The sequence below is a fragment of the Macrosteles quadrilineatus genome, unplaced genomic scaffold, assembly GCF_028750875.1.
Source record: "Macrosteles quadrilineatus isolate MER2022 unplaced genomic scaffold, UCM_ALF_1.0 Scaffold_1__1_contigs__length_201487025, whole genome shotgun sequence".
Classification (NCBI taxonomy): Eukaryota; Metazoa; Arthropoda; class Insecta; order Hemiptera; family Cicadellidae; genus Macrosteles; species Macrosteles quadrilineatus.
Genome location: NW_026542594.1, coordinates 109,817,895 through 109,843,177, shown reverse-complemented (window position 1 = coordinate 109,843,177; position 25,283 = coordinate 109,817,895). Strand labels below are relative to the sequence as shown.

At 34.8% G+C, this 25,283-nt stretch overlaps 1 protein-coding gene across 1 annotated transcript in view; it reads right to left on the bottom strand.

Annotated features, from left to right (window-relative positions):
* The window catches only part of LOC128999772 (ribosome biogenesis protein NOP53-like), a 97,088-nt gene that overhangs the window by 23,822 nt on the left and 47,983 nt on the right, over positions 1-25,283 (bottom strand). The window contains exon 4 of the mRNA XM_054426447.1: positions 16,160-16,464. Coding sequence (XP_054282422.1) covers positions 16,160-16,464 — 305 coding nt within the window. The remainder of the gene's footprint in view (positions 1-16,159; positions 16,465-25,283) is intronic.

Sequence of the window (25,283 nt, the reverse complement as noted above, 5' to 3'; positions counted from 1 at the left end):
AGCTAAATCACAAACAACACAAATTGTTCAAAAAATTGTGTTATTTATCATCGATTTATAGTCAAACGATCTTGCTTGCAACCTCAACAGCAACTGTCAGACTTTGACGGGTTTCACCTAGTAAATCTTAAAAAAAATCAAACCTTTATAACTATTTGCAAAATTTACACAAATTAGGCTTTCCAATGACCTATTAATTAATAAAATCGGTTCAGTAGAACTGTAGATTGAATCGTACAAAGTTTAACAACAACATCTTTAATTCAGTATTTTCTCACAACTATAAATTGGGAGGTTGCTTAACGTTTTTGCAAATAACTTTAAAACGGTGAGGAAATCGACCGAAGTGGAAGGTGATATTCTGAAAGAGAATCAAATCTCCTACAAACTGCTATTATGTATTTCTTGAAAATACTCATTAAAGACAGCCTAAAGTTGGCTACAAATATAAACTTGGAAATTTGAACTTGGAAAAAAATAAGTTTTAAATGTATTATTGTTTATTTTTATTTTTTCACCTCAAATATCTCATAAAATTAAACTTTCATAATTATGTGCAAATCTACACAAATTAGGCTTTCCAACGACCCATTAAGTAACAAAATCGGTCAGGTAGAAGTCTAGATTTAGTTGTACAAAGTTTAAAAAAAATATATCTAATTCAGTATTTTGTCACCACTATAAATTTGGAGATCACTTAGATTATTGCCAATATCTTTTAAATGGAGGGGAAATCGACCAAAGTGGATGTGATATTCTGAAAGAGAATAAAATTTACTACAAATAACTACTATGCGTTTCTTAAAAATACTTAATAAAGACAGCCAAAAGCTGGCTACAAATAGAATGTTAAAAACAGAAACTTGAAAACGCAGTTTTTAATGTATTTTTGTTATTTTTACTTTTTTACCACAAATATTTAATAAAATCACAATTTTATAATTATTTGCAAATCTACATGAGTTAGGCTTTCCAATGACCCATTACTTAACAAAATCAGTCCAGTAGAAGTCTAGATTTAGTTGTACAAAGTTTAACAAAAATATCCCAAACTCAATATTTTCTCATTACTATTAACTAGTGGAACCCCGTCGAAATCGACGGTTAATCTTGAGGTTTTATGTAAATTCAGCTAACTGCGATGGATAGAGTGAAGTCATTAAAATCTTAGTTATATGAAGGGAGGATAAGCAATAATAAGTAGGCCTATGACGATTGTGTTCCCTAAAAAACGTGATTAATGAATTCGTTTAACACAATATTTCCTACCTTTCTTTTTATCGGCTTTAGGTTGCCCAAAAGGTTTTTTAGGAGTCTTATAATTGTTTGTTCATGAGTTTGTTTCATACCAAAGCCACTTTCACTATATGGGAGAATGAGTTCATATAATTAGTCTATCATGTTACAGAAAGAGTCAATTTTATTACTAACCACTAATTTCATTTGCTTTAGGAAAATCATTCAGATTGTATCCTGATTTATAAGTAATCTTCATCTTTGGTCATAAAAATACAGAATTCTATCAGCATATTAAATCAGTTTTTTGTTTGATAAAAATATCTGATTCTCTAGAAAGCAGTAAGATTCTTACTTCGATCTCAGCAATTTTAATTCCTTCTCTTGCCACATCGACCCATGTATTTAATCATCCTGTTCTTACTTGATAATTCATTAACTTGTGGGGTAGTTTTGCCTTGGCCATATAGATCACATAAAGCTGTGCATGTATTTCGTGGATTGGAATTAACCATAATTGTAGGAAATTTTATCACAAATCTTGAACATTTGCGGAACCAAATCCATAACCTAGTCCAGCCTTGGTAACAAATTATGCAAATGCGATGAGATGTGATGACACTGTTGTGTTTCCGAACGTTTTGTATGTAGTGAGGTTTAGATGCGTTGTTCGACCTAGCTACATGTGTACATCAAAGTAAAAACTGTGTACACATTTTTTTTAATACCTGAATTGACATTAGTTCACCTACTTTACCAAAACCATAGACTCCGTAGTTAGTCTATTCCAAAACTTGAACACAGCTCTCATCCTCAACGTACTCATCTATGACACAATTTTCAACCCGATTATCAAAAACTTTTATACCAATAAATGAATCTCAGGTGTTCTTTCGTGAATTTAAAAATAAATGATGATTGAAAGTAGGAAAAAATGGCAAGTGCCAACCTTACAATATATATAAGCTAACCCGATAAGGAATAGTTATACTTGAAAAATGAATAGTTAGTCCTTGGAAATTGATATGTCACACTTATTTCATAATTTAAAATTTTCTAAGAGCAAGAAAGCATAGATTTTTGAACAAAACATTTAAAACGTATCATAAATTCATCATTTTGTTGAAACCATAAAAAAAACTTGCCATGCAGTGGAGAATCCATTTAAAATCATAAATAATAATGTAAACATTTAATTTTGACAGTTTCAGTAGACCTTTGAATACAATTTTACAGGGTGTCTAGTTTATTTCCATTATAAAATTCAAGACTAATTCCAGACTTTTCAAGACTAATTCCAGATTTTTCAAGACTAGTTTTTTCAACAATTAGTGGGTGTTGATACCAAAATGTATCGATTCTTGATACTGATACCAATTCAGGGTGTCCACAAAAAATGTGTCATTAATTTCCATGACTTTCCATGACTATCCATGACCATTTACCATTGATTTCCATGACTCACGAACTTTACACGCAAATTATAATATAACATACACACACAAATAATACTGCCTGGACTTGTTATTTTGCAGAAAATACTGAAATATGTAATAACAGTTAACAATGGAGTACAATAGGTACAACAATGAACTAAAACAAACCGAAAACTCATAAAATAATGCAACTGTAATAAATTGAATTGTCGAACATTTGTGAAAAATCCTGAAAAATGCTACAACAGTCCGGGTTACGGCTGACTAGAGCATTGAATGGTCTCCTCAAATCCATCCATAATTGGAAATTTCCATGACTTTCCATGACTATCCCTGACTTTCCAGAATGTGGACACCCTGCAATTTTTATAGCTTAACCAAATTTTCTAAATAATACTACACCAACCCCTGTCATTGTCATAAAGTAGTATTATGATAATGTGGTGTTTTCAAGTAAAGAAATAGTGCAGCAATAAAAAATTCTAACTAGAATATTTGGTTATTTTTATCATGAAATCTTCCGCATAACGTAATTTAGACATCATCATTGACTGCAGCGGTTACAGAAACGTGATCGTCGTCGTCCGCGATCACGGCAAAATCATTGTCATTTCCCGCGGCCTTGTAGACATCAATGACATCATCGTTGTCTCCCGCGGTCTCAGAAACGTCATCGTAATCGTCCGCGATCACGGCAAAATAATGAAAATTTCTTGCGGCCGTGTAGACATCATCATTGACCCCCACGGTCATGGAAACGTCATCGTCATCTTCCACGGCCACGGAAACGTCATGGTCGTCTTCCACGGCCACGGAAACGTCATCGTCGTCCTCCGCGGTCACGGAAACGTCATCGTCGTCGTCTGCGATCGCGGCAAAATAATGAAAATTTCTTGCGGCCGTGTAGACATCATCGACTCCCACGGTCACGGAAACGTCATCGTCATCTTCCACGGCCATGGAAACGTCATCGTCGTCTTCCACGGCCACGGAAACGTCATCGTCGTTTCCCGCGGTCACGGAAACGGCATCGTCATCTCCTGTGGTCACGGAAACGTCATCGTCGTCTCCCGTGGCCACGGAAACGTCATCGTTGTCTCCCGCTATCACAGAAACGTCATCGTCGTCTCCTGCGGTCACGGTAACGTTATCGTCGTCCTCAGCGGTCACGGAAAGGTCATCGTCGTCTCCCGCGATTTCGGAAACGTCATCGTCGTCGTCCACTATCGCGGCAAAATTGTGAACATTTCCCGAGGCCGTGTGGACATCATCATCATTGGCTTTCGCGGTTACGTAAACGCCAGACGACGATCGCGGCAAAATAATGAAAATTCCCGACTTTGAAATCAAATTTAAGACTAAATCCCGACTTTTCAAGACCATTTTGAAATTCAATACTAATTCCCGACTTTCCCGATTTTCCCGACTACTAGACACCCTGATTTTAATATTAACAGCTGGTTCATTAAAAGTAGTGTAAAATTATCCATATGGTCGAAATGTAAACAACATTGCAGAGTGAACTTTAAAGGCCTCTGGGGCAGAGCCCCAAGGAAATTTACCTTGTTTATCTTTTGAGGGCTCACCTACTGACCAATACCTTTCTTTAGACACCCCTACCATGTTTCTACGCCCAGCCGTTCTCTCAAATTAGCTGTGACAAAACCCTCGTTTTCCTCCATAAGAATAACATGGGATGGGAATTTAAAGGCCACTGGGACAGAGCCCCGAGGGAATTCTTCATGTTTCTCTTTTGATGGCTCATCTACAGACCGGGACCTTTCTTTAGACACCTCTACCGAGTTTCTACGCCCAGCCGTTCTCTCAAAATAGCTGTCACAAAGAAAAACAGTTTCAAATTAATATATAGACTAGTGTTCATGTTGCTCGAATTCGAGCAATTGTAGTATTACAGTATTAAAGTATTACAGGATTTGCAACCAATAACAATGATAGGTACTAAGCTATCAACATTTCAACAAAAACACACCTACCTTCCCTATAGCAGCAAACCTAGGTACTCATATTAAAATTAACTTAATGTTATTTAAATAGGAAAAAATGACAATTTTCAGATAATATCTTTGTAGAAATTAAGCCAGGTAAATGGAAATTTGCTTAGTCTGAAGGTTTGCTGCGGATACACAATTTTAATAACAGCAATGATTGTAGAATCTAAATTATTACTTATATCCATGAGTTTATATAACAATTATTTCCTGTAAAATATTATTACAGCAGCTCAAAAATATTGGACAGACTCGGTCAACAAATGACGTAACTGAAAGAATCCAATACTAATGACATTAACATATAGTTTGACAGTTCCATTTAATCAATGTTAAATGTTTACATTCGGGCGAGTGACATATTTTATTTATGTTTATGATCCATACCGTTCCTGTTCTAATAATCATGCAGTATTTAATATATTTGGACCAGCTGTGTGGAATTGTGAAATCAAAATTAATTTGAGAGTTAGTTCTGCTTGTTTACATTTTTAAATTTGGTGGGTTTATTCTTTGTTACTATGGATACCATCAATAAATATTTCACTTTTAATTTCTGACAACAGCTGGAGTTCCATAACAAATTTTGTTTCCCATGTTAATCTTATGGATAAATACCAAACTTTAAAGGGCCCCAGGGCCTCATTCTCTAATTATTTCCCTAAAAAGAAAGTTTCCTGCACAACTTCACGTTACGCTCTTTCCAATGACACCAAAAACATGTCAATCGGTTTAGTAGTTTTGGAGGAGTAATTGTCACAAAAAACCTGCTTGCGTATTAAATAAGTACTAGTGTACCTGTTGCTCGAATTCGAGCAATTGCATTACAGGCGACTCAAAGATTATGGAAATACTCACAATCTACACAACAGTTAGATATAATCAAAATATTTTGTAAATATCTTATCTTTTTTTAAAAAGCTGATCTTGTTTTTTTAGTGTTTTCTACAAATTTTTCCCTCTCATAGTCGCATTAGGTTGTCTATGATAACGATTATAAATGAAAAAAAACACATTATTTCCATTTCTTCTACTTGGTTGTGTTCTATGACTTTTTCTATGTTTCCATTGTTTGCAAATCGGTTATTTCAATGATTGTTCAAGAAATGTAGAACAGTGTTAATTCAGTTTTATTTTTTGGCCTATATCAAATTGTCCAGGATTTCTCACTCTTTTCCATTCTATACACCAACCCAAGTTTCGTCTACAGATGCAATATGCTAACGAATATCACCTACGTACAATCTCCAAGAAGTGGTAAAAAAGGAAGAAACCGACCCATACAATAACTCCAAAAGAAAAGAGTTACTGTGATATTAGGATTTTCCACTGATTTGGTAATAGAACATCATATTGCAAAACATGACACGATGCAGAAGAAAATCAATTTTAAAATCAGAAAAATCCATTGCAAATACTGTACTTCATTTTGACAAATTCAATAAATCACAATTTAAATATTAACAGCTGTTGCATTAAAAAGTAGTGTAGAATTATGCATATGGTCGTAATGTAAACAAATCTGAAGAGGCAACTTTAAAGGCTTCTGGGGCAGAGCCTCAAGGGAATTTACCTCTTTCCTCTTTTGATGGCTCATCTACAGACCAAGACCTTTCTTTAGAGACCCCTACCAAGTTTCTACGTCCAGCCGTTCTCTCAAATTAGCTGTGACAAAACCCCCGTTTTCCTCCATAAGAATAACATGGGATGGGAATTTAAAGGCCACGGGGGCAGAGCCCCAAGGGAATTTACCATGTTTCTCTTTTGATGGCTCATCTACAGACCAAGACCTTTTTTTAGACACCTCTACCGAGTTTCTACGCCCAGCCGTTCTCTCAAAATAGCTATGACAAAGAAAAACAGTTTCAAATTAATATATAGATAGATTCTGAGGTTGTTTAGCTTTTTTGCAAATAACTTTTAAATGGTGAGGAAATCGACCAAAGTGGAAGGTGATATTCTGAAAGAGAATAAAATTTCCTACAAATTGATACCATGCACTTCTTAGAAATACTCAAAAAAGGCAGCCAAAAGTCGCACCCAAATAAAAAGTGTGAAAAACACCGTTTTCAATGTATTTCTTATGGAAATCATGTTTTTTAGAATTTTTCACCATAAATCATAACAAAAACCAACTTTCATGATTATTTGCAAATCTACACGACTTAAGCTTTCCAACGACCCATTAATTAATAAAATCGGTCCAATAGAACTCTAGATTTAGTTGTACAAATATTTTTAAAACTGAATTATATATAGAACTAGCTGGCCCGACAGACGTCGTCCTGTCCTATGCTTTTATGTCAAATGCTTGTTCATTTTCAAGATCCTGGTTGAAGTTTGTTCGCTACGCTCACTCACCTTTAGGTTGGAGCTCGTTCGCTGTGCTCACTTGCCTTCAGGTTGAATCGTGTTTTTTTATGGTATAACAGTTTATAATATTATTAGTGGAAGAAACTGTGCAAAAAGGATAGGTATCGAAAGTATTGGTATCGATAGGTATCGAGAGTACTTTGGTGGTATCGGTATCGGTATCGGTATTGACAATTTTTGGTATCGGCCCATCTCTAGTTACCTGTAATAAAAATGAATTTAGTATAACTATTGATTGTAATTAAAACGTTTCTGGGAGTACCGTAAACAAAAAGATCAGCGGAACCAGGGAGGACGGCCCGCGGCGCGATTTATAAAGAACCTCTTTGCGTTACTAATTACTCCATTACACACGACTAGAAAGTTTTATTTGAAAATGCTTGGTTATATGCTGAAGATGATTTCATTAGCTACAATTATGTCACTTGAAGTTTGCTTCTGACCAAAAAATAAAAAAAAACCTCGCTTACTCGTAACTTTTTCATGTCAAGGTGTGATATTTGTTTAACATTTTTAGTTGTTAAAATTCAAATTACGATTTAAATAAGATTATATTTATACTGTCAGATTCTCTAGTTAATGCAGATTCCAAATATATAACTTTAATTGCAGTCAACCTATTGTATGCACGCCCAGGGAGCGTATTAACAACCGCGTGCACGGCTTGAGGAACTGACATATCTGCGTCGAGTCCCCCTTTGTGGTGGGGGAAAGTTGCTGAAACGGCGCGCTTTTTATCCCAAATCTCCTACCTACCCGGTGTTCCAGTTGTGTTATATACTTCGATGGTGGTGAGTCAGACTGTGCAAAACAGAGGGAAGATACACACACATGTGCAGCACGCTCGAAACGGCAACAGCGCACGCTGCATGGCGGATTTAGTTTGTTACAAATTACATTCCGAATTACAAATTACAAATTCAAATCTGGACCCAGCTGTTCCTGATCATTGGGCTTTAAATAAATGATCGTGACTAACGAAACCGCTGATCGTAGTCAGTAACAAAACTACACAGGTCATCACACACTTTTCTACACTCATATTTGGGTTAAAATACGCACCTAGGTGGCGTCCCCATCTCAATGATTGATAATAAAAATAATTCAGCGGCAGATGCTCAGCCTTAAGGCATAGCGTTATTTGAAACTTTGAAAATAGGTAAAACCTTTGTCTATTGATAAAACTAGACATTACATCCACATGTTAAATTAGTCCCCAGATTTTTAATTTAAATCCTCGTACAGTAGACTCCCTTTTATCCGGACACCTTTTAACCGGACATCGGTTTAACCAGACTACACTCGGCGGAAATGACATCTCTTTAACCCTTTGGGTCCCAAGTGCCGATCACATCGGCACTTCAGTTTTATCTGAAAAGACCCGAGTGCCGATCACATCGGCACTTCAGTTTTATCTGAAAAGACCCGAGTGCCGATCACATCGGCACTGCCGTTACGATCGAAAAAGCCCGGGTGCCGATGTCATCGGCACTATGTATGTATGCGAAAAAACCCAAGTGCCGATGTCATCGGCTTTTCGTAAATCTACTACTACAAAATTATTTATAAAGCTATTCCACTGAAAGATATATCAAACGAGAGCAAATTAAATTCTCTAAGCAAGTAAATTCAACAACACGCTCAAAACGTACTTTATATAGAGCTTGAGAGTAAGAAGAACGACGAAATTTGCGTGGCCTTGACCGGTCTGTCTGTACAGCTGTTGCGCATCAAAACAAAACATTAACTCAACGTTGTTCGTTGTTGACATTCACTGTGAAGTACTAAATGTTGTTTGTTGTTATTCGTGAGTTTGTTTAGTGAATTTTATTATGAAATGAAGTAAAATGAGTTTCTATATAAACTATTGTTGCTAAAATAGATTGTGTACGTACAGAAAGTTTTTCAATTTGCACTGATTATGTCTTGAGTATTAGAAGCTTTGTTTGAACGTTTGAACTAGGACTAACCTGACTTCTCTGTCCTCTGTGTCTGTTGTTTTATTTCTTTTTAAAAGCTCTTATTACTCCAAACTAATACTCTATTCCTTACTTTTCATTGATTAACACTTTTCCATTTGCATGTGCATGAACTTGTTTTTAGTGTGAATAAACTAAATTAGGCTGCTTATCTTACCGTTTGAACTAGGGTATGCCTAGGCCTAACTTGAGATCTCTGTCCTTCATTTATCATGAGAGAACTTAACTTTTTTTGAAGTATAGTTACTTATAATCATCCTATATGCCGATATAAAGTTGTATGTATCTAAAAATTAGTATAAAAGCAGGCCTAGTTAAAACTTACAGCCAATCAAAACGAGTGAGAAAAAATCAAAAAGAAAACATTCCCCTGAAAGTGAACGAACACTTATTTCAAATATACTGGAGTCCGGTGTAACATTTATTGATGGAAATGAGAGTGATGATTCACTATTAGATATTTCTTCTTCTTCAAGTGAGGACGTAGACGACACTGACGAAGATCCCGACTACGACCCTAGTGGTAAAGATGGACTTACCCCTAACAGATATAGTTTTTTATCCAACTTTAGACAAAATGGAAGAAACTTGATGTCTGATACCGGTAGTGACAGTGACAGCCCTCCAATGCAGGATAGGCCTAGGACTGAATGTGATGTAAGTGTAAACCAAACCTGTTCTACGTCAAACAGTGAAGATCCTGATGATCCTGTAGGCCTACCTATTGATGAGCCAAGCACTTCTACAGGGAGGTCTCATGTTGTGTCGAGGACCCTAAGCAATAGGCCTACCGGTAGACAGAAGAAGAGCCAAAACAATAACCCTAGATGTAATAGGCCTACAAATCCCAAATCAAAATCAAAAAAACAACCGGAAAGCCCAGAAAGCAGCGAATGGGAGGAACTTGACTCCGACGATGACCCTGAATACAACCACAACTTTGGATTCTCAGAATTGCCCGGCCCTAAACATTGCCCACCTAGGAATTCAAAGCCTATTGAGTACTTCAACCTTTTTTTTACTGTAAATCTACTAAATACCTTAGTGACTGAAACAAACAGATATGCTGGGCAGTTTTTCAGAAATAATCCAGCTGTAAGAAACCGCATGAAAGATTGGGTCCAGGTTAGTCTAGGAGAAATGAAAGCTTTCATAGCTATTGTACTCAACATGGGCATTATTAGAAAACCCTCAATACGAAGTTACTGGTACACTTCTTCCTCTCAAAAATGTGATTGGTTTGGTAAAGTACTTAGCCGAAATCGATTCCAAGCCATTTTGAAATTTTTCCATCTAACAGACTCAACCGCTCTAGCACCACTTGATTCCCCAAATTACAACCCCTGTGGACGATTTCAACCTCTGATAGATCATGCAAACCGCCTTTTCCATCATTACTACATACCTCACCAAAAGTTGTCTGTGGACGAGTCACTAGTTGGCACCAAAAAGCGAGTCGCTCTCACACAGTATCTTCCAAAAAAAAAACATCACAGATGGGGGATAAAATTGTGGGTGCTTTGTGATGCTTTGACCAACTACTGTTTAAAATTTTACTGTTATAAAGGAGCCAAATATGAAGACAATAGAGAAGAAATTCAGCGTCTAGGGCAGGGCTACTCGGTTGTTAAAAAGTTGTTAGAGATGGGAAATTTCCTAAACAAAGGATACCATCTATACCTTGATAATTTCTTCACTTCAAAAAAATTAGCTAGATTTTTGTATCAAAATTTTACATGGTTGACTGGCACAGTTCGTACCGATAGAAAAGGAGTCCCTAAAAAGCTATTAGGCAAGTTCCCTGTAGGCAAAAGAGTTTACGTTCGTAAAGGACCTTTCTTATTCATGGCCTTCCGTGAAAAGGCAACCAACAAAACTCAATTCATTTTACTATCATCCAATGCCCGAGCAAAGAGTGTGCGTTACACAGTGAAAAGAGGAGGAAAAATGTTAATTAAGTGCAAACCTCACATGGTTTACGAGTATAATCATGGGATGGGAGGTATAGACGGGACAGACCAGATGCTCTACACCTATCTGGATGAGCGTAGGTGTATGAAGCATTTCAAAAAGGTAATTTTTAATATTTTTGGTAGAATGGTCTTGAATGCATATGTCCTGTATAAGTTGAATACAGACAGACCCCTCTCCAGACTTCACTTCCAGGTATCCATCATTGAGGAGTTGGCAAATGAATGGTTTTTAGAAAAAGCTCTGGTTGCTGAAAATAGAGGGGGCGGCGATGGATTTTCACCCAACAGGAAATTTGGATTAGAAAAACTAGAAGGGAATAAGGAAAGCAATTGTTGTGTGTGCAGTGGGAAAAATGACCCCATGGGTAAAAGAAGAAGGTCAAAAACAATTTGTGTTAATTGTAGGCGTGGATGTCACTTGGACTGTCTTCCTCGACACAAATGTAAATAGATGAGCCGTTCAAGAAAAAATGTAAATATGTAAATAGTTTTAGCGCTTAACGTTTTATTTCAATTTTTTAACAGAAAACATTATAACCTGTAAGAGATATGTGCATAAAATGAACTGCTTTCACATTCTTTTCAGTAGCTTCTTAGTGTCTAAAATAGGTGAAATGGGTGGACTATCTTTCTCGACACAAATGTAAATATATGAGCCGTTCCAGAAAAAATGTAAATATGTAAATAGTTTTGGCTCTATTTTATTTCAATTTTTTAACAGAAAACATTATAACATAAGAAAGATGTGCATAAAATGAACTGCTTTCACATTCTTCTCAGTGTAAGCAGTCAGGGGGCTTCGGCTCTCATGACAACAAATGTAAATGTAAATGTAAATGTCTAAAATAGATGAAATAGGTGGACTGTCTTCCTCGACACAAATGTAAATATATGAGCCGTTCCATAAAAAATGAAAATATGTAAAGAGATTTTGCTCTAAATGTGTTATTTCTAAATGTTTTATTTCAATTGATTAACAGAAAACATTATAACATAAGCAAGATGTGCATATAATGAACTGCTTTCACATTCTTCTCACTATTCTTCTCAGTAGCTTCTCAGTGTTCTCAGTGTGGTATAGGTGAGAGACTTCATTTTACCTTTTTATTTCTTGCATGATACTTATTTTTAATTACTGTAAATAGATCCAGGCTTATAAATGCATGTAGAAATGTTATTGTAAAAGTATTTCTGTAGTATGTGGTAAATATTTAATAAACTTGGGTTTTATAATTACTTTACGTGTTTTTTTTTGTTATATGTCGATTTCGGCAAAAAAGTAACGTTTTTTATTTTTATAAATAAAAATACTTATTTATTATTATTTTTTGCTAAAACTTTCACAATATGTTCTTTATTTAGTGGTATTTAATAAAATAATAAACTTATAGGAAAAAAAATACAGCTAATATTCTTTTTATGGGTTACAAAATGAAAATTTGAGAAAATATTAGGCCGTTCATACATATAAATTGTATATATATATATATTTATTCATATATTTTTAAAATTTTACTTATCATTGTTAAAGTAGATTCTATTAGCTAAAAGATAAAAAAAAAATTATAACTCTAGCTGCTTTCTAAGGTGAGTTATGAATATTTATTTGATAACTAGTGTACACGTTACTCGAATTCGAGCAATTGCAAAGTATTACAGGAGTTGTTTCGAAACGAATAACAGTCATATTTACGATGAGTTCAAAAGAGTCAACTCAAACATTTCCGGTTGGTGTGTAACACAGACCATGTTTATCTTCGTTATTGATAAACCTAAAGCATTCCGGCCGGTTTTCTCCTTCTCAAAATGCCTCGCTGTACAGGCAACACAGGTCATTGATAGAGGGCCAATTGAGAACAAAAAGTCGTTTTGGGGTAGTGTTAGGGTGCATTTATAACTTAATAGTTGAGATTGTCCAGGGTCAGGTGCTGACTTGATGAGTTAAGCCTATTACGCGCCACTGTTCTGTAGCTACGGTCGTTATCACGATTACGCCTCCTGTCTATGTTTCGTTGTCTTCACGTCGTAGGCATTTAAAAGAAAAAAACAACAATTAAACACATTATAGCTACACAAAACAACGATAAATGCACAAATTTGAGATACAACCATACTAACACGATCCGTCTTGGGGGTTATGTTTACACAAACTCAAATACTGTAGTAAATAAATGTACTCAATGCGTTTCATTGGATTGAAAAATAAAATAAATAACAGCAATTAAATTATACAGCTGATCAAAATGTAAACAATTGTGTTCTCCATAAGGATAACATGGGAACTTTCAAAGCCAATGGGGCAGAGGCCAAGGGACTTTTTCAAAAATGTAAGGCCAGTTTGCAAATCTACGCGACACGCTCTTTCCAATGAGACGTCAATGGATAAAATCGGTTAAGAAATGGCGGAGGAGTTCAACCGACAAAGTTTCATGTAGCGTATTAATTATATAGATAGTACAAAACAGCTGAAAATGGCTTGGGATTCTGGGGTATAGTGTGCATAGAGTAACTGGGTCATCTGGTGTGACAACACAACTAGTGGTCTGGGTCACCTCTGATACAAAATTAACATAATGCTTGGGACCCAAAGGGTTCCGGACAATTTTTATCAGCACATCAGTTTAACCGGACTAGATCGGCAGGAAGTGGGCGGTACTGAAACGACTGTTCTCGTGGGAAAGATTTGAGACCAGTGATCACATGTCTAAATATAATGCTCTCCTAAATTTTAGTCAAATATTTGGGTTACATAACAAGTTTTGGGGGACGTCGGTTTAACCGGAAAAACCGTTATCCGGACTGGCCTCTGTCCCGAGGAGTTTGTATGAGAGGGAGTCTACTGTAGTTGATGCGACTATGTGAGCCACCGAAAGATTGTTGTGATTTAAATTACTAATTTATGTTAAATACACAAACTTTTTACTAAGTTAGGCTAATAATATGACTTATTGTGAGCTGTAGCGACTATTCTGACCAGCGAACACATAACAAAATAGAAGCGCTACTCGGAGCGCAGGAGCGTGGCAGTCTTACTAACCGGCGAAACGGACGAAGATGGCGGCGCTAGCCTACCTGTCGGGGAAATAAATATGTGCACTCGAGTTTGAGCCGAAATATCTCAGAGATGAATAATCCAATTTTGTTGAAACAAAAATTAAATATAAGCTGGTTTAAATAGAGTTTAAATTTAGTGGTTTAAATTTATATTACGTGGTAGCAGTAAAAAAAAATCCGTTTACCAGAAAAATTTATATTGTTGAAAGATCCTAAAAAGTACCGGGTTTTAAGAAACTCTGCACTAACACTGAAGTTTAAAATTTAATTGTAAACAAACCACTGAGCCAATCGGCCTGCCAGTTGCGGGAGAAATTTTTGTTTACAAATATATATCTGTTTAAAAAACAACTTTGTTCGCATTATTAATCTGTCATATTGGTGTTATTTCTTGTGTCACGACAAACACGATGATATTTTGAACGAAATTTTTAGCGTCTTATTAACGATAATAGCATACGTTTTAAAAATAAACATCAGTATAAAAACTGTCGTGAGTAAAAATTTTAAAATGCATGGAACTGTTAACAATAAATCTACCAATAAGCCATACAAATTTCAGAAAGATTGGCTTAGTGGTTTGTTTAGAATTAAGTTTTAAACTTCAGTGTTAGTGCAGAGTTTCTTAAAACCCGGTACTTTTTAGAATCTTTCAACTATAAAAAATTTTTTGGTAAACGGAAATTTGTTTAATTGTTACCACGTAAAATGTATTTAAACCAGTTTATATTTAATTTTTGTCTCAACAAAATCGGATAATTAATCTCAAGAGATATTAAGGCTCAAACTCAAGCACATATTTATTTCCCCGACAGTAGTCCCGGCGTGTGCAGCGCGCTAGTCGTCTGCTATGCTTGATGAGAATAGTGTAGATATAAAGTTAATGATATTAGTGTAAAGGAAAACAATGTAATTGAGGATTTGACGAACAAAGTACTTGGACAATGTGTAGGAGTAAATTTGTTTCCAAATAGTACATATTTCTCAGGATATGAAACAATATGGACAAATTAATTTTTGTTTAGTACCTAATTAAAATTATTGCTCAAAAATATTTCAATGTTACAGTTCGCTACTACTGTAAAATAAGTAACGAAAGTCTTCACAAAAATAAAATCAGGCAACATCTCAATAAAACTGTAATTCTTCTGTGACAATAAATTGAGTGCAATTTTACAAATATATTTGGGAAGTTTAATTTAACTTACAGAATTATCTTTAGTTTATCTTCGATGATATTGAAAGCTAATTAGTCCTTAAAAGTTGTGCTAAACAGTTGAAAATTCTACATAGACAATATATTTGAAAATTTCTTTAATATATACAATATTACAGTACAACAGTATAAAACATTAAAACACTGCACGCTAAATGTATAGACGACTGCCCGGCGGCGCAGCGGGCGTGGCGCGGAGCAGCAACAATGGATCCCTTTTGTACCTGATTTTTTAGAAAACTGAACATGATAAAAACTTTTGGTGAATCGGATAGTTAAATTTGGTTATTTATCCACAACTTTCCCGCTGACGAAATTTCTCTGACCAAAAAATAAAAAATTTCCTCGCAATACAACTTTTTCATGTCTGAATCTGAAAAATTAAACTACATAAGTATTAAACATAATTATAACTCAATTACTATCATAACTAATAATTTTTTATTAACACCATCGTTTTCCTCAGTATCATATCTACAAGTGTGCAAAATTTCAAAATTTTTTGTCAACTATTAATGTTGTTTATGATCGTGTATTTGTCGCGGGGTTTTTAATGCGAACTGTGCTCGCGGGTCTTGGATTCAGGCTGTATGACGGACCAAGATGGCAGATTTGGCCACACTTTCAGTGCATTTGGTTAAACGCCGTATCCTCTCTATTATTATTATTATTATGTGCTCGCTGATTCTGACCCATCATCTTGGTCAGCAACAAGAAAAAAGGTAGAAAATAGAATTTTAGACACTAGCGCATTAAGTGTCTGGCTCACACAACTACGTTCTTTTTTAATTGTTGACAGCTGGTCATATAGGTGAGATGTCTACTTTAGTATCCAACAGTCAATGGTAAAACCAATAGCTAACCAAAAGTAACATATACTTACACTGTTTTCTTCAGGGCTAATCTTGGAGAACATGCTTGATGTAACTCTTTTCAGGTGTTCTTCCTCCTTCATAAGTTTCATTTCTTTCTCAGCTATCTCCCTCAGAAGTTGTTGATGGTCTGTGAAGCTTGGGTTGTAGGATATTCCTGGGTGTGGCATCTCAGTTGCAGGTAAGCCTGAAGGCTTTGCTTTAGAAGGATTTTTTGCATAAGATTGAGGCTGCCTTATTCTTAGCTTACCCATGTTTTTCAAAACGTGACGGTTTGTCTCTTCTTCAAGCCATGTTGTGTCTCCAAGTGGATTTTCTGAAATTAGGAGTCTCTTAAAAGTTGAAGTCAACATTGCGTTTAAAGTTGGACAAAGTAACGACGGCCTTCGACCATCTTTGGTAACGACAAAACACAGCCATCTCTAGGAGCCTCTGCAGGTTTGCTGCGGCAGGGGTATTTATTCTTCATTATAACCTGTTGTTTGTATTTACAAAGACAAGTGAGGACATATACACTATTATTCTTTGTAAAATTATTCATGCACAAAGAAATCATTGTTCCGTTAATTTGTTGCAGAATGTTTAAAAAATGCAGGAAATTATAATAAATATTTAAACAAATTTAAAAATATTAGTCTAGGTGCTTAGTTTTGTGGTCTGGTCTGAAAGCCCCTTTCCCCAAATCAAGTTTAACTCTGATCACAGGTTAACCCACAGCTACCTCTAATACAAGGCCGCGGCGAGCGAAAAGTGGCAACGTCGCATCTGTGTCTTGGTGCGCGGTCTTCTTACCATTACAGTGAATAGAGGAGTCGCATATCGACGTACATATTCACGTTTATACTACCCTTAATCTTTAGTAATGACATTGAAATTGTTACTGCATCATGCCAGATAGATGTGTTGTGCCTGGGTGCAAGAGTAATTACGAAAGCTCGATTAAAACTGAAGGATACTTACGCAGTGTAAGATTCCAAGTGATGTGGTGCGTAAGCAACAGTGGATTCCTCAGTCAGATTGGACACCTTCAAACAATTCTAGTGTCTGCGTGAAACATTTTCACGGAGATGACCTTAGTTTTATGGAAATATACACAAATAAAGACGGTGATTGGTGCAAATATAGACGCGAGAAGCCAGTTTCAGGTGAGAATGCCGTACCTAGCAAAACTTTTTCCCAATTTACCTTCGTATCTTGATACACGAAAAACGACAAGGAGAAAGACTCCTGAAGAAAGAAGACAAGATAAAGGCAACAGGATGAAGAAATTCGACTAGCAAATGTAAGCGAAGTCGGGGACTTTACTTCATCTTGCAAAAATTAAGGCTGTATATTAACACATAATAAATAAATAAATAATAATAATAAATTTACACGTTTTATTAACGTCATTTTGCACATTATAATGAATGTGGAAAGCCATATGAAGGCCTAGCTTCTGGGATCGTTTCCACAATGGCAAACGTATTGCTAAATAGTTATTCTAATAAAATAAATGATTCAGTCAGTAGGCCTTCAACTAGAAAAGAAAACTTAAAATTTTATGTAGCTATCTAGACTTATGGTTCGTCAGGTAGGCTAAAACAATAATATGAATATTTAAAATTGAAAATAATTTTATTTAACCAATCCAAGATATTTATTTTATTTTACTCTTTCATTTGTAATTGGAAGTTTTACAGGACATTTTCATATTCATTGCAATTATTACAATACGATAAATATAGGCCTACAAGCAAACATACATAATCCTACTAATATTATAAATGAGAAAGTTTGGATGTATGGATGTATGGATGTATGTTTGTGACAAGTGAACGCGAAAAATACTGGTCGGATTGGGCTGAAATTTGGCATGATGATAGCTCACATTCCCGATTAACATATAGGCATATTCTTATTTCAAAAATCCGTTCGGGCTCCGCCCCAGTGGCTCTGGAGTTTCCCATGTTAACCTTATGAGAAATGGAATTATTGAATCTTAACAGCTGTTTCAATTAAACAAGTTGGTTCTGTTCTATGATGTTCAATAGCATTAAAGTTACAAGGATTACCAACAGGGTGCAGCACTATTATTTCTTTTACATTTATGACAACAGCTAATTTGCAACCAAAAGGTGAGTGAGCGTAGCGAACGAACTTCAACCTGGAGGCGAGTTAGCGTAGCGAACGAGCTAACCTGAAGGCAAGTGAGCGCAGCGAACGAGCTCCAGCCTAAAGGTGAGTGAGCGTAGCGAACAAACTTCAACCAGGACCTGATTGAGCCATGCGAACGAGATAATCTTGAAAATTAAGAAGTTAAACGGGGCAAAGCCCGCGGGTTACAGCTCGTCTATTATATTATTAAAGTGATACAATCAAATTTTATGTAAACGGTTAAGGTCATTTACCAAATAAAAATATAGGCATATGGCACATCAAAATGAAGCTTAGAGTGTGTAGATTTGCCGAAAAGTATTGATAGGGACGAATTTCCTAAGGGCTCTGCCCCACAGGCTAATTTCCAAAGTGCTACGCCTGGCATGCTTCCAATGTTTAAATGATTAAATTTAATTTAGTTAATGAAACAGCTGGTCAGTACAATGGACTGGTGTTTGTTTATTTACTCGAAAAAGATGTTTGTGCTTTATATAGATTTAGGAGGGTTATGTTTTGTTTCAAATTGAGGTTGTATACGTTTTGTAAAGTATTGCTCAAAGTTTCATTTTTGTATTTATATAGATTAGTTATTTATATAAATTAATGTGGAGAGGCTTGACTAAAATTGAAGAATTATGGTAAAACATGTCATTTATGAAGCATCAATATGAAGTAATTTATGCTATTGCTACGCTAAGGTATGTTGTCATATTCTTATGGATCTATTAAGATCAAAAGTAGGGGTTTGAAAGTAAATAGGTTTACGCTTTTAAATCAGTTTATATTTTAAAACTAAATCATAGAGTTGCTGTTTTTTTACACACATCAGCACCACTTTAATAGCTCTCTAGGTCACATTTTCTTCCCGTTGCAAAGAACGGGTATACCTGCTTGTGTTTATATATTTTAGTACAAAAATCACTATTATATGCCATTTAAATATCTTTCATTCATTCTATAGAGCAGTGAAAACAGCAAAACTTTCATTTAAGTTATAGCCTAGCGCATGTGAAGACGGACCCAGGAGGGGTGTGATTGAGGCGTTGCCAGTTTGAACGTCGCGGCCTTGTATTAAAGGTGGCTGTGGGAAAATAATTTCTCGGATTAAACTAAGTTTGAGTCAACCCTCCGGGTGAGGCTGGTTTAACTGGCGATCTATGGGTTAAACCAGGAGAGATGAATAATAGCTTGATTTTGATGGCTCTTGGCTGCAATGGCAAATATCCTTGTTTGACGTTTTTTCAGCATAAACTAAAATAAATGAACTGAAAATAAATTAAGAAATAGCAAACCAGAACCTATGTAGATAACTCATGACTATTTCAAATTTAGGAATACTAGTGTACATGTTGCTCGAATTCGAGCAATTGCTAAGTATTACAGGACTTATTTCATAAAGAAAAACAGTCATATTTAAAATGAGTTTAAAAGAGTCAACTAAAAGATTACCGGTGTGTAACTCAGACCATGTTTATCTTCGTTATTGATAAACCGAAATAAAGCATTCCGGCCGGTTTTTCCCTTTTCAACATGCCCTGCTCTGCAGACAACACAGGTCACTAATTTCGTTTTGAGGTAGTGTTAGGGCGCATTTGTAACCTAATAGTTGAGATTGTCCAGTGCGGTCGTTATCACGATTACGCCTCCTGTCTATGTTTCGTTGTCGTCTCGTCGGAGGCATTCAAAAGAAAAAAAAACAACAAATAAACACATTATAGCTACACAAAACAACGATAAATGCACAAATTTTAGTTACAATCATGCTAACACGATCCGTCATAGCGACACAAAACAACAATAATACACAAATTTATAGGGGTGGGCGAGTACTCGACCTTCGAGTAATTACTCGAGTTTTTTCAAATACTCGACCTCGAGTCGAGTAGTAATTACTACTCGAAAATTTTGAGTCGAGTAGTTATAAATAGTGCCAATTCACGATTTTCTACATCCATATTTAATAAATTATATTTTGTATTGTGTTGATGCCTTATTTAATCCCCATTCCTACAAAAAACAACTATCTAACCTCATTTAGGTTAGACCAGCGTAAACCAAATGTTCAACAAACACCCATCATCATTCGGCAGAGCTAGCAAGAGGACTACTACTACTAAACAACAGACTTTCACTTTCCTACAACAGTCAACAATACGTCTCGATAACGATACAGTAAGTTGAAATAAAGCATTGAATGAATCTGTCGAATTGCAATAGTCGATAGTCAACAAGGGAGTCTCGTGACTAGTAGGCCTAACAATGGCAGACGATTCTTGAAGATTATTATAAAGTACAGTATCAGATTTAGTTTGAACTGCCATAAAAATATTTTATACCAAAATATAGAAATACAACAACTAAAAATAACCTACTGTAGCATAATATTTTTTTAAATTAATCGGTATTGGTGTTAAGTTTTACAAACCGATAAGTTACTGCAAGGAACATCGATGCATCTGAATGACGCAATCTCATTGGGTCTAAGCAAATGGCAGAAAGAAAAGATCAGTTCCACTTTAAACTCAGTGTTGCCAGATGGACGATAATTTTTGTACTTTTACAACTGTGGTATTGGCGTAAACAAACTATAAGTATAATTTTCTAATGAGTTTACATAAACATGATTTAAATTAGTCAAACTATTAACTTTTTTTACGAAATAAAAGCTATAACAATTTTATGATAATTTTGCCGACATTCACCATAATGGTGTAATGATAAATATGGCAAAGTCAGCCCTGCAAAACAGCTGTTTGATGGGAAAACAAAGCAGAAGCAGACAGCAGGAGCAGGGAGTATTTCATTTGGTCCAAAATCATTTGGTCCAACAGTTGTAAAACAGTTCGTTTGGTCCAACACTTGTAAAACAGTTCGTTTGGACCAAAATCGTTTTATCATCCAGTTGGGGAGTATTTCATTTGGTCCAAAATCGTTTGGTCCAACAGTTGTAAAACAGTTCGTTTGGTCCAAAAGTACAGGCAAAACCAGAATTACAATTGTGCATTGTGGAGTAAACTTATGAAATAGACTGTACGTTTCACTGTGGACCATTCGATCGGGTCGTTTTATCCAACACTCTAATACGAGTTCGTTTGGTCCAAAAGTAGGAACTATTGCGTCCCTCACATAGAAGGCGTTCAAATAATCGCCGTCACGTCGTCAACCCAACCGAGCCCTATCCTGCCTTCCGAGGCCTATTTGTTGTTTTGTGTTATGTTTCTAAATAATTGATATGTTTGCATTTATATATACGTACATATACATATATTTATCTATCTATATATTTAATAGGCAAGCATGTTTCTTTAAAACCTTTTTTCTCAGCTCGTGTGCATCGCAGGAAAAATCTTTGCATACTGTTAGAAAGATATTTTTCTGTAGGTGTGTAGAATCCCTTTAAAAATTAAAATAGGCTCAGAAATAAGCACAAAAAAATGAATTTGAAATTTGAAAAAAATTTACATGGGATTTATGGGTTTCCATGCTGGTGACGAAATAACAACGAAATATAAACAGAATATCAAAACAAATTGAAGAAACTCCAATCACATGCTTTATTTACAGTGTGGGGTGAAAATAGAGAAGTCTGTACATTACAAATTTTTGGTCGAGTTTCGACCACTGGACGACCTCTAGTTTATATATAATGTGTTTGTGTAATGTTTACTTTTTATCCCCAGTCAATCTTAAAACAACGCGTTTCAATTCCCTAGATTTGTGGATAAATATTGACTTTGGTTTGAGTTTGCATTTAATGTTAAACAGATGGTTTATTTAATTTATCTATATATTAAATTCAATCTGTGTTTGTCATGGTATTTGTAACAATTATGTAGTTAATAATACAAATATATAAAGTTAATTTCTCATCGAAGATATATCCTATTTGTAAAACTTCCCAAAATGTTATGTTTAATCCCCATGAGAACCGTGAATAAATTATTGAAAAGAAAAGAGTTTGTAATTGTTGTACCTTTATAAAAATTATATTATATTTTTAAATATTTATATTTTTATATTTTATATTTTTAAATTTTATTATATTTTTTTGTATACATTTAATAGTTAGTTTTTAGTACTGCAACGCGTGCCGGATAAATACTAGTCTGATACTGTATATATATATATGTATATATAAAGGGGATGTCGAGGCCATAACCGTACGTAAGGCTAACTTCACTGTGTTATAGAAATTAAGCGTAAATTGCGTACTAAACAGTTCAAAGTAGTTTCATGTTGTTTTTTCTAAAAGGTGAAAAGGTGGTTTCAAATTAAATCACATGTAAATGTTTATGTTAATAATGTTTTGTTTACACAAATGATGATTAATGATATGTCTATGATAAATAAAAGTTGCCTATTTAACATTCATTTTCATAGACTGTAAAAGCCTTCTGCACTTTTATTATTCTGTATCGTATTACATAATGGGAAATTGTCCAATGATTAAATACACATTTATAACAATAATCTCGTGATGATCTGTCGGTCTTGAATAATAAGACAAAATATCGGCCAAAGTAGTCAAAAAGGCAGACACCAACCACTACAATAGATATAATATAATGCAATAAGGAATGATTGAAAGGGTTACTGTAATATTAAGATTATATAATTATTCGTAATGGAACGTTATATTGCTAAACATGACATTATACAGAAGAACATCAATTTTAAAATAAGAAAATAAGATCCTTATATATAATTCTGTAAGACAAAATTTTGACCAGGAAATTGTGGACGTCCAGAAAATATGAGTAGGCTAATTAATGTAATATAAAATGGCTTAGGTTACCTTTTGCGTCGAACAATCCTTGTGTACACAAGGATCGTTCGACGCAAAAGGTAACCTAAACCATTTTATATTGCAATTTTCGATCCAGAGGCTAACCCATCATGTAATTAATGTAATTTTCATGTTCTATTTTAACCTTTTGATTAAGAATTATAGACAACGATGGAGGATCAATAGTAAACACTCGTTTGTAAATAGGTACCGGTACAACAATACAAATTAAGGTGTATGATAAACATTTAAAACACGTTGGTCCACTGAATTTCTATACACTCTGTACATTAGAAGGTTGCCAAATGTGATAAAAACTGTTAATTTATAAGATTTCCAACCGTATGATATACTATTGAGCTTTAAGTTTGCTTATGTACGCTTTAGTGGTTTGAATACTACAAAATGTGGTGTCTAACGTTTAAAACATAGAAAGTCGACATGTTTAAAGCAAAAATTGTATTAATAATATTATTGTATACGACAGCGGATATTTGAACGCCTTCAATGTGAGGGACGCAATAGTTAACGATTTTGGACCAAACAAACTGTTTTACAACTGTTGGACCAAACGATTTTGGATCAAATGAACGGCAATATAAACGTACAGTATATTTCATAAGTTTACTCCACAATGCAAAATGTTACTTCTAGTTTGGCCAGTACTTTTGGATAAAACGATTTTGGACCAAATGAACGAGTTTTTAACCGTTGGACCAAACGAACGGGTTTTTAACTGTTGGACCAAACGATTAAGTTTTTAACTGTTGGACCAAACGATTTTGGACCAAATGAAATTGGATAAAACGATTTTGGACCAAACGAACGAGTTTTTAACTGTTGGACCAAACGATTTTGGACCAAACGAACGGCAATATAACCGTTGGACCAAACGATTTTGGACCATTTGAAGATGATCCCAGGAGCAGACCGACTAGAGAGAGAGAGAGAGAGAGAGAGAGAGAGAGAGAGAGAGAGAGAGAGAGAGAGATAAAGTTGGTGACGCATAGCAACAACAAGAACAAAACAAAACAATGGATTGGAGTGAGGTTATGTCAACGTCAGTTTTGAATGTTTTTACTTTGAAGTGAATTTGTAACTTAAAATAAAATTGATTTTGTTAGTGGAAGTTTAATAGAAAGTAAAATAAACATATTCTGTTTGTGATTTTGATTGTGCAATTTTCAATCTGGTGGCAGAAACATGACAACTACAGTTTGAATTGTAACTTAACCTAGAAAATGTGAGTTTATAAAGAAAGGCCAAATAGGCTATACCCGGCTACAGTGAAATGTGTTTTAATTTTAAATTAAGTGTTTAATGTGGGATTTTATTTCGAGATAATATGCCTACTATGTTTTTATTTGATATTTTCAGTCTGTCAGAGAAGAGTGACTTGATCATTTTTATAAATGTACTGAGTTATGAGGATAGCCCTAGTACCCATAACCTTCAAACTTCAGACAGATGAAGTGCTTATCCAAGTGATTACCTATTTTAAAATACCTCATTGATGTTTTTAACTTGTGATACAATATGTAGTTTGATATAAGTTTTCTGTTAAATAAATAAATTTATTTTTATAAATTCTGTTTCTTATTTGAATTGAAATTATTTTTAAAGTTAGGTACCTTATTAAGTTAGTTAGTTAGGTTGATTATCATGTTAGTGAGGAGGAATTAACCCTTTCAGTGCTAGGCCAATAATTCATATTTTGTAAGACTTTTTTGTTTGCCTTTTAATTCCATTACCTGTTGTTGAATTTTAACTGTCATGTTGTCACTATTTTATTAATTAGGCTAATTTTGAATAATAACACAATAAGAAAATATATAAGAAAGATAAATCCCGCTATTTGTAGTAAACATTAAATAAAACTTAGTTTTTGTTGTAATTTTCCTGGTTTTCCTATAAATTTTTATGTTCTGATAGCATTATTTGAAACCAAAATCTCATAAAATCAAAAGACATATAGTTTACAATGTAATATTGAATTTAACCTTGATTTAGTTGGACGAGGTTATCGTAATATAGCCATTTTAGGGAAACTAATGTTTTGCAGCAAAGTCTCAGGAACACATTTATGATCACTGTTGTGTTTAAACTAAAAGATTGCATCTAAATAGTCCGTGACTAACTGGTGCTGCTACCTAGTAACGCATTGAACAACCATCTGCAGCGCCATCTGTTCGCAATCGGTGGTTTAACAT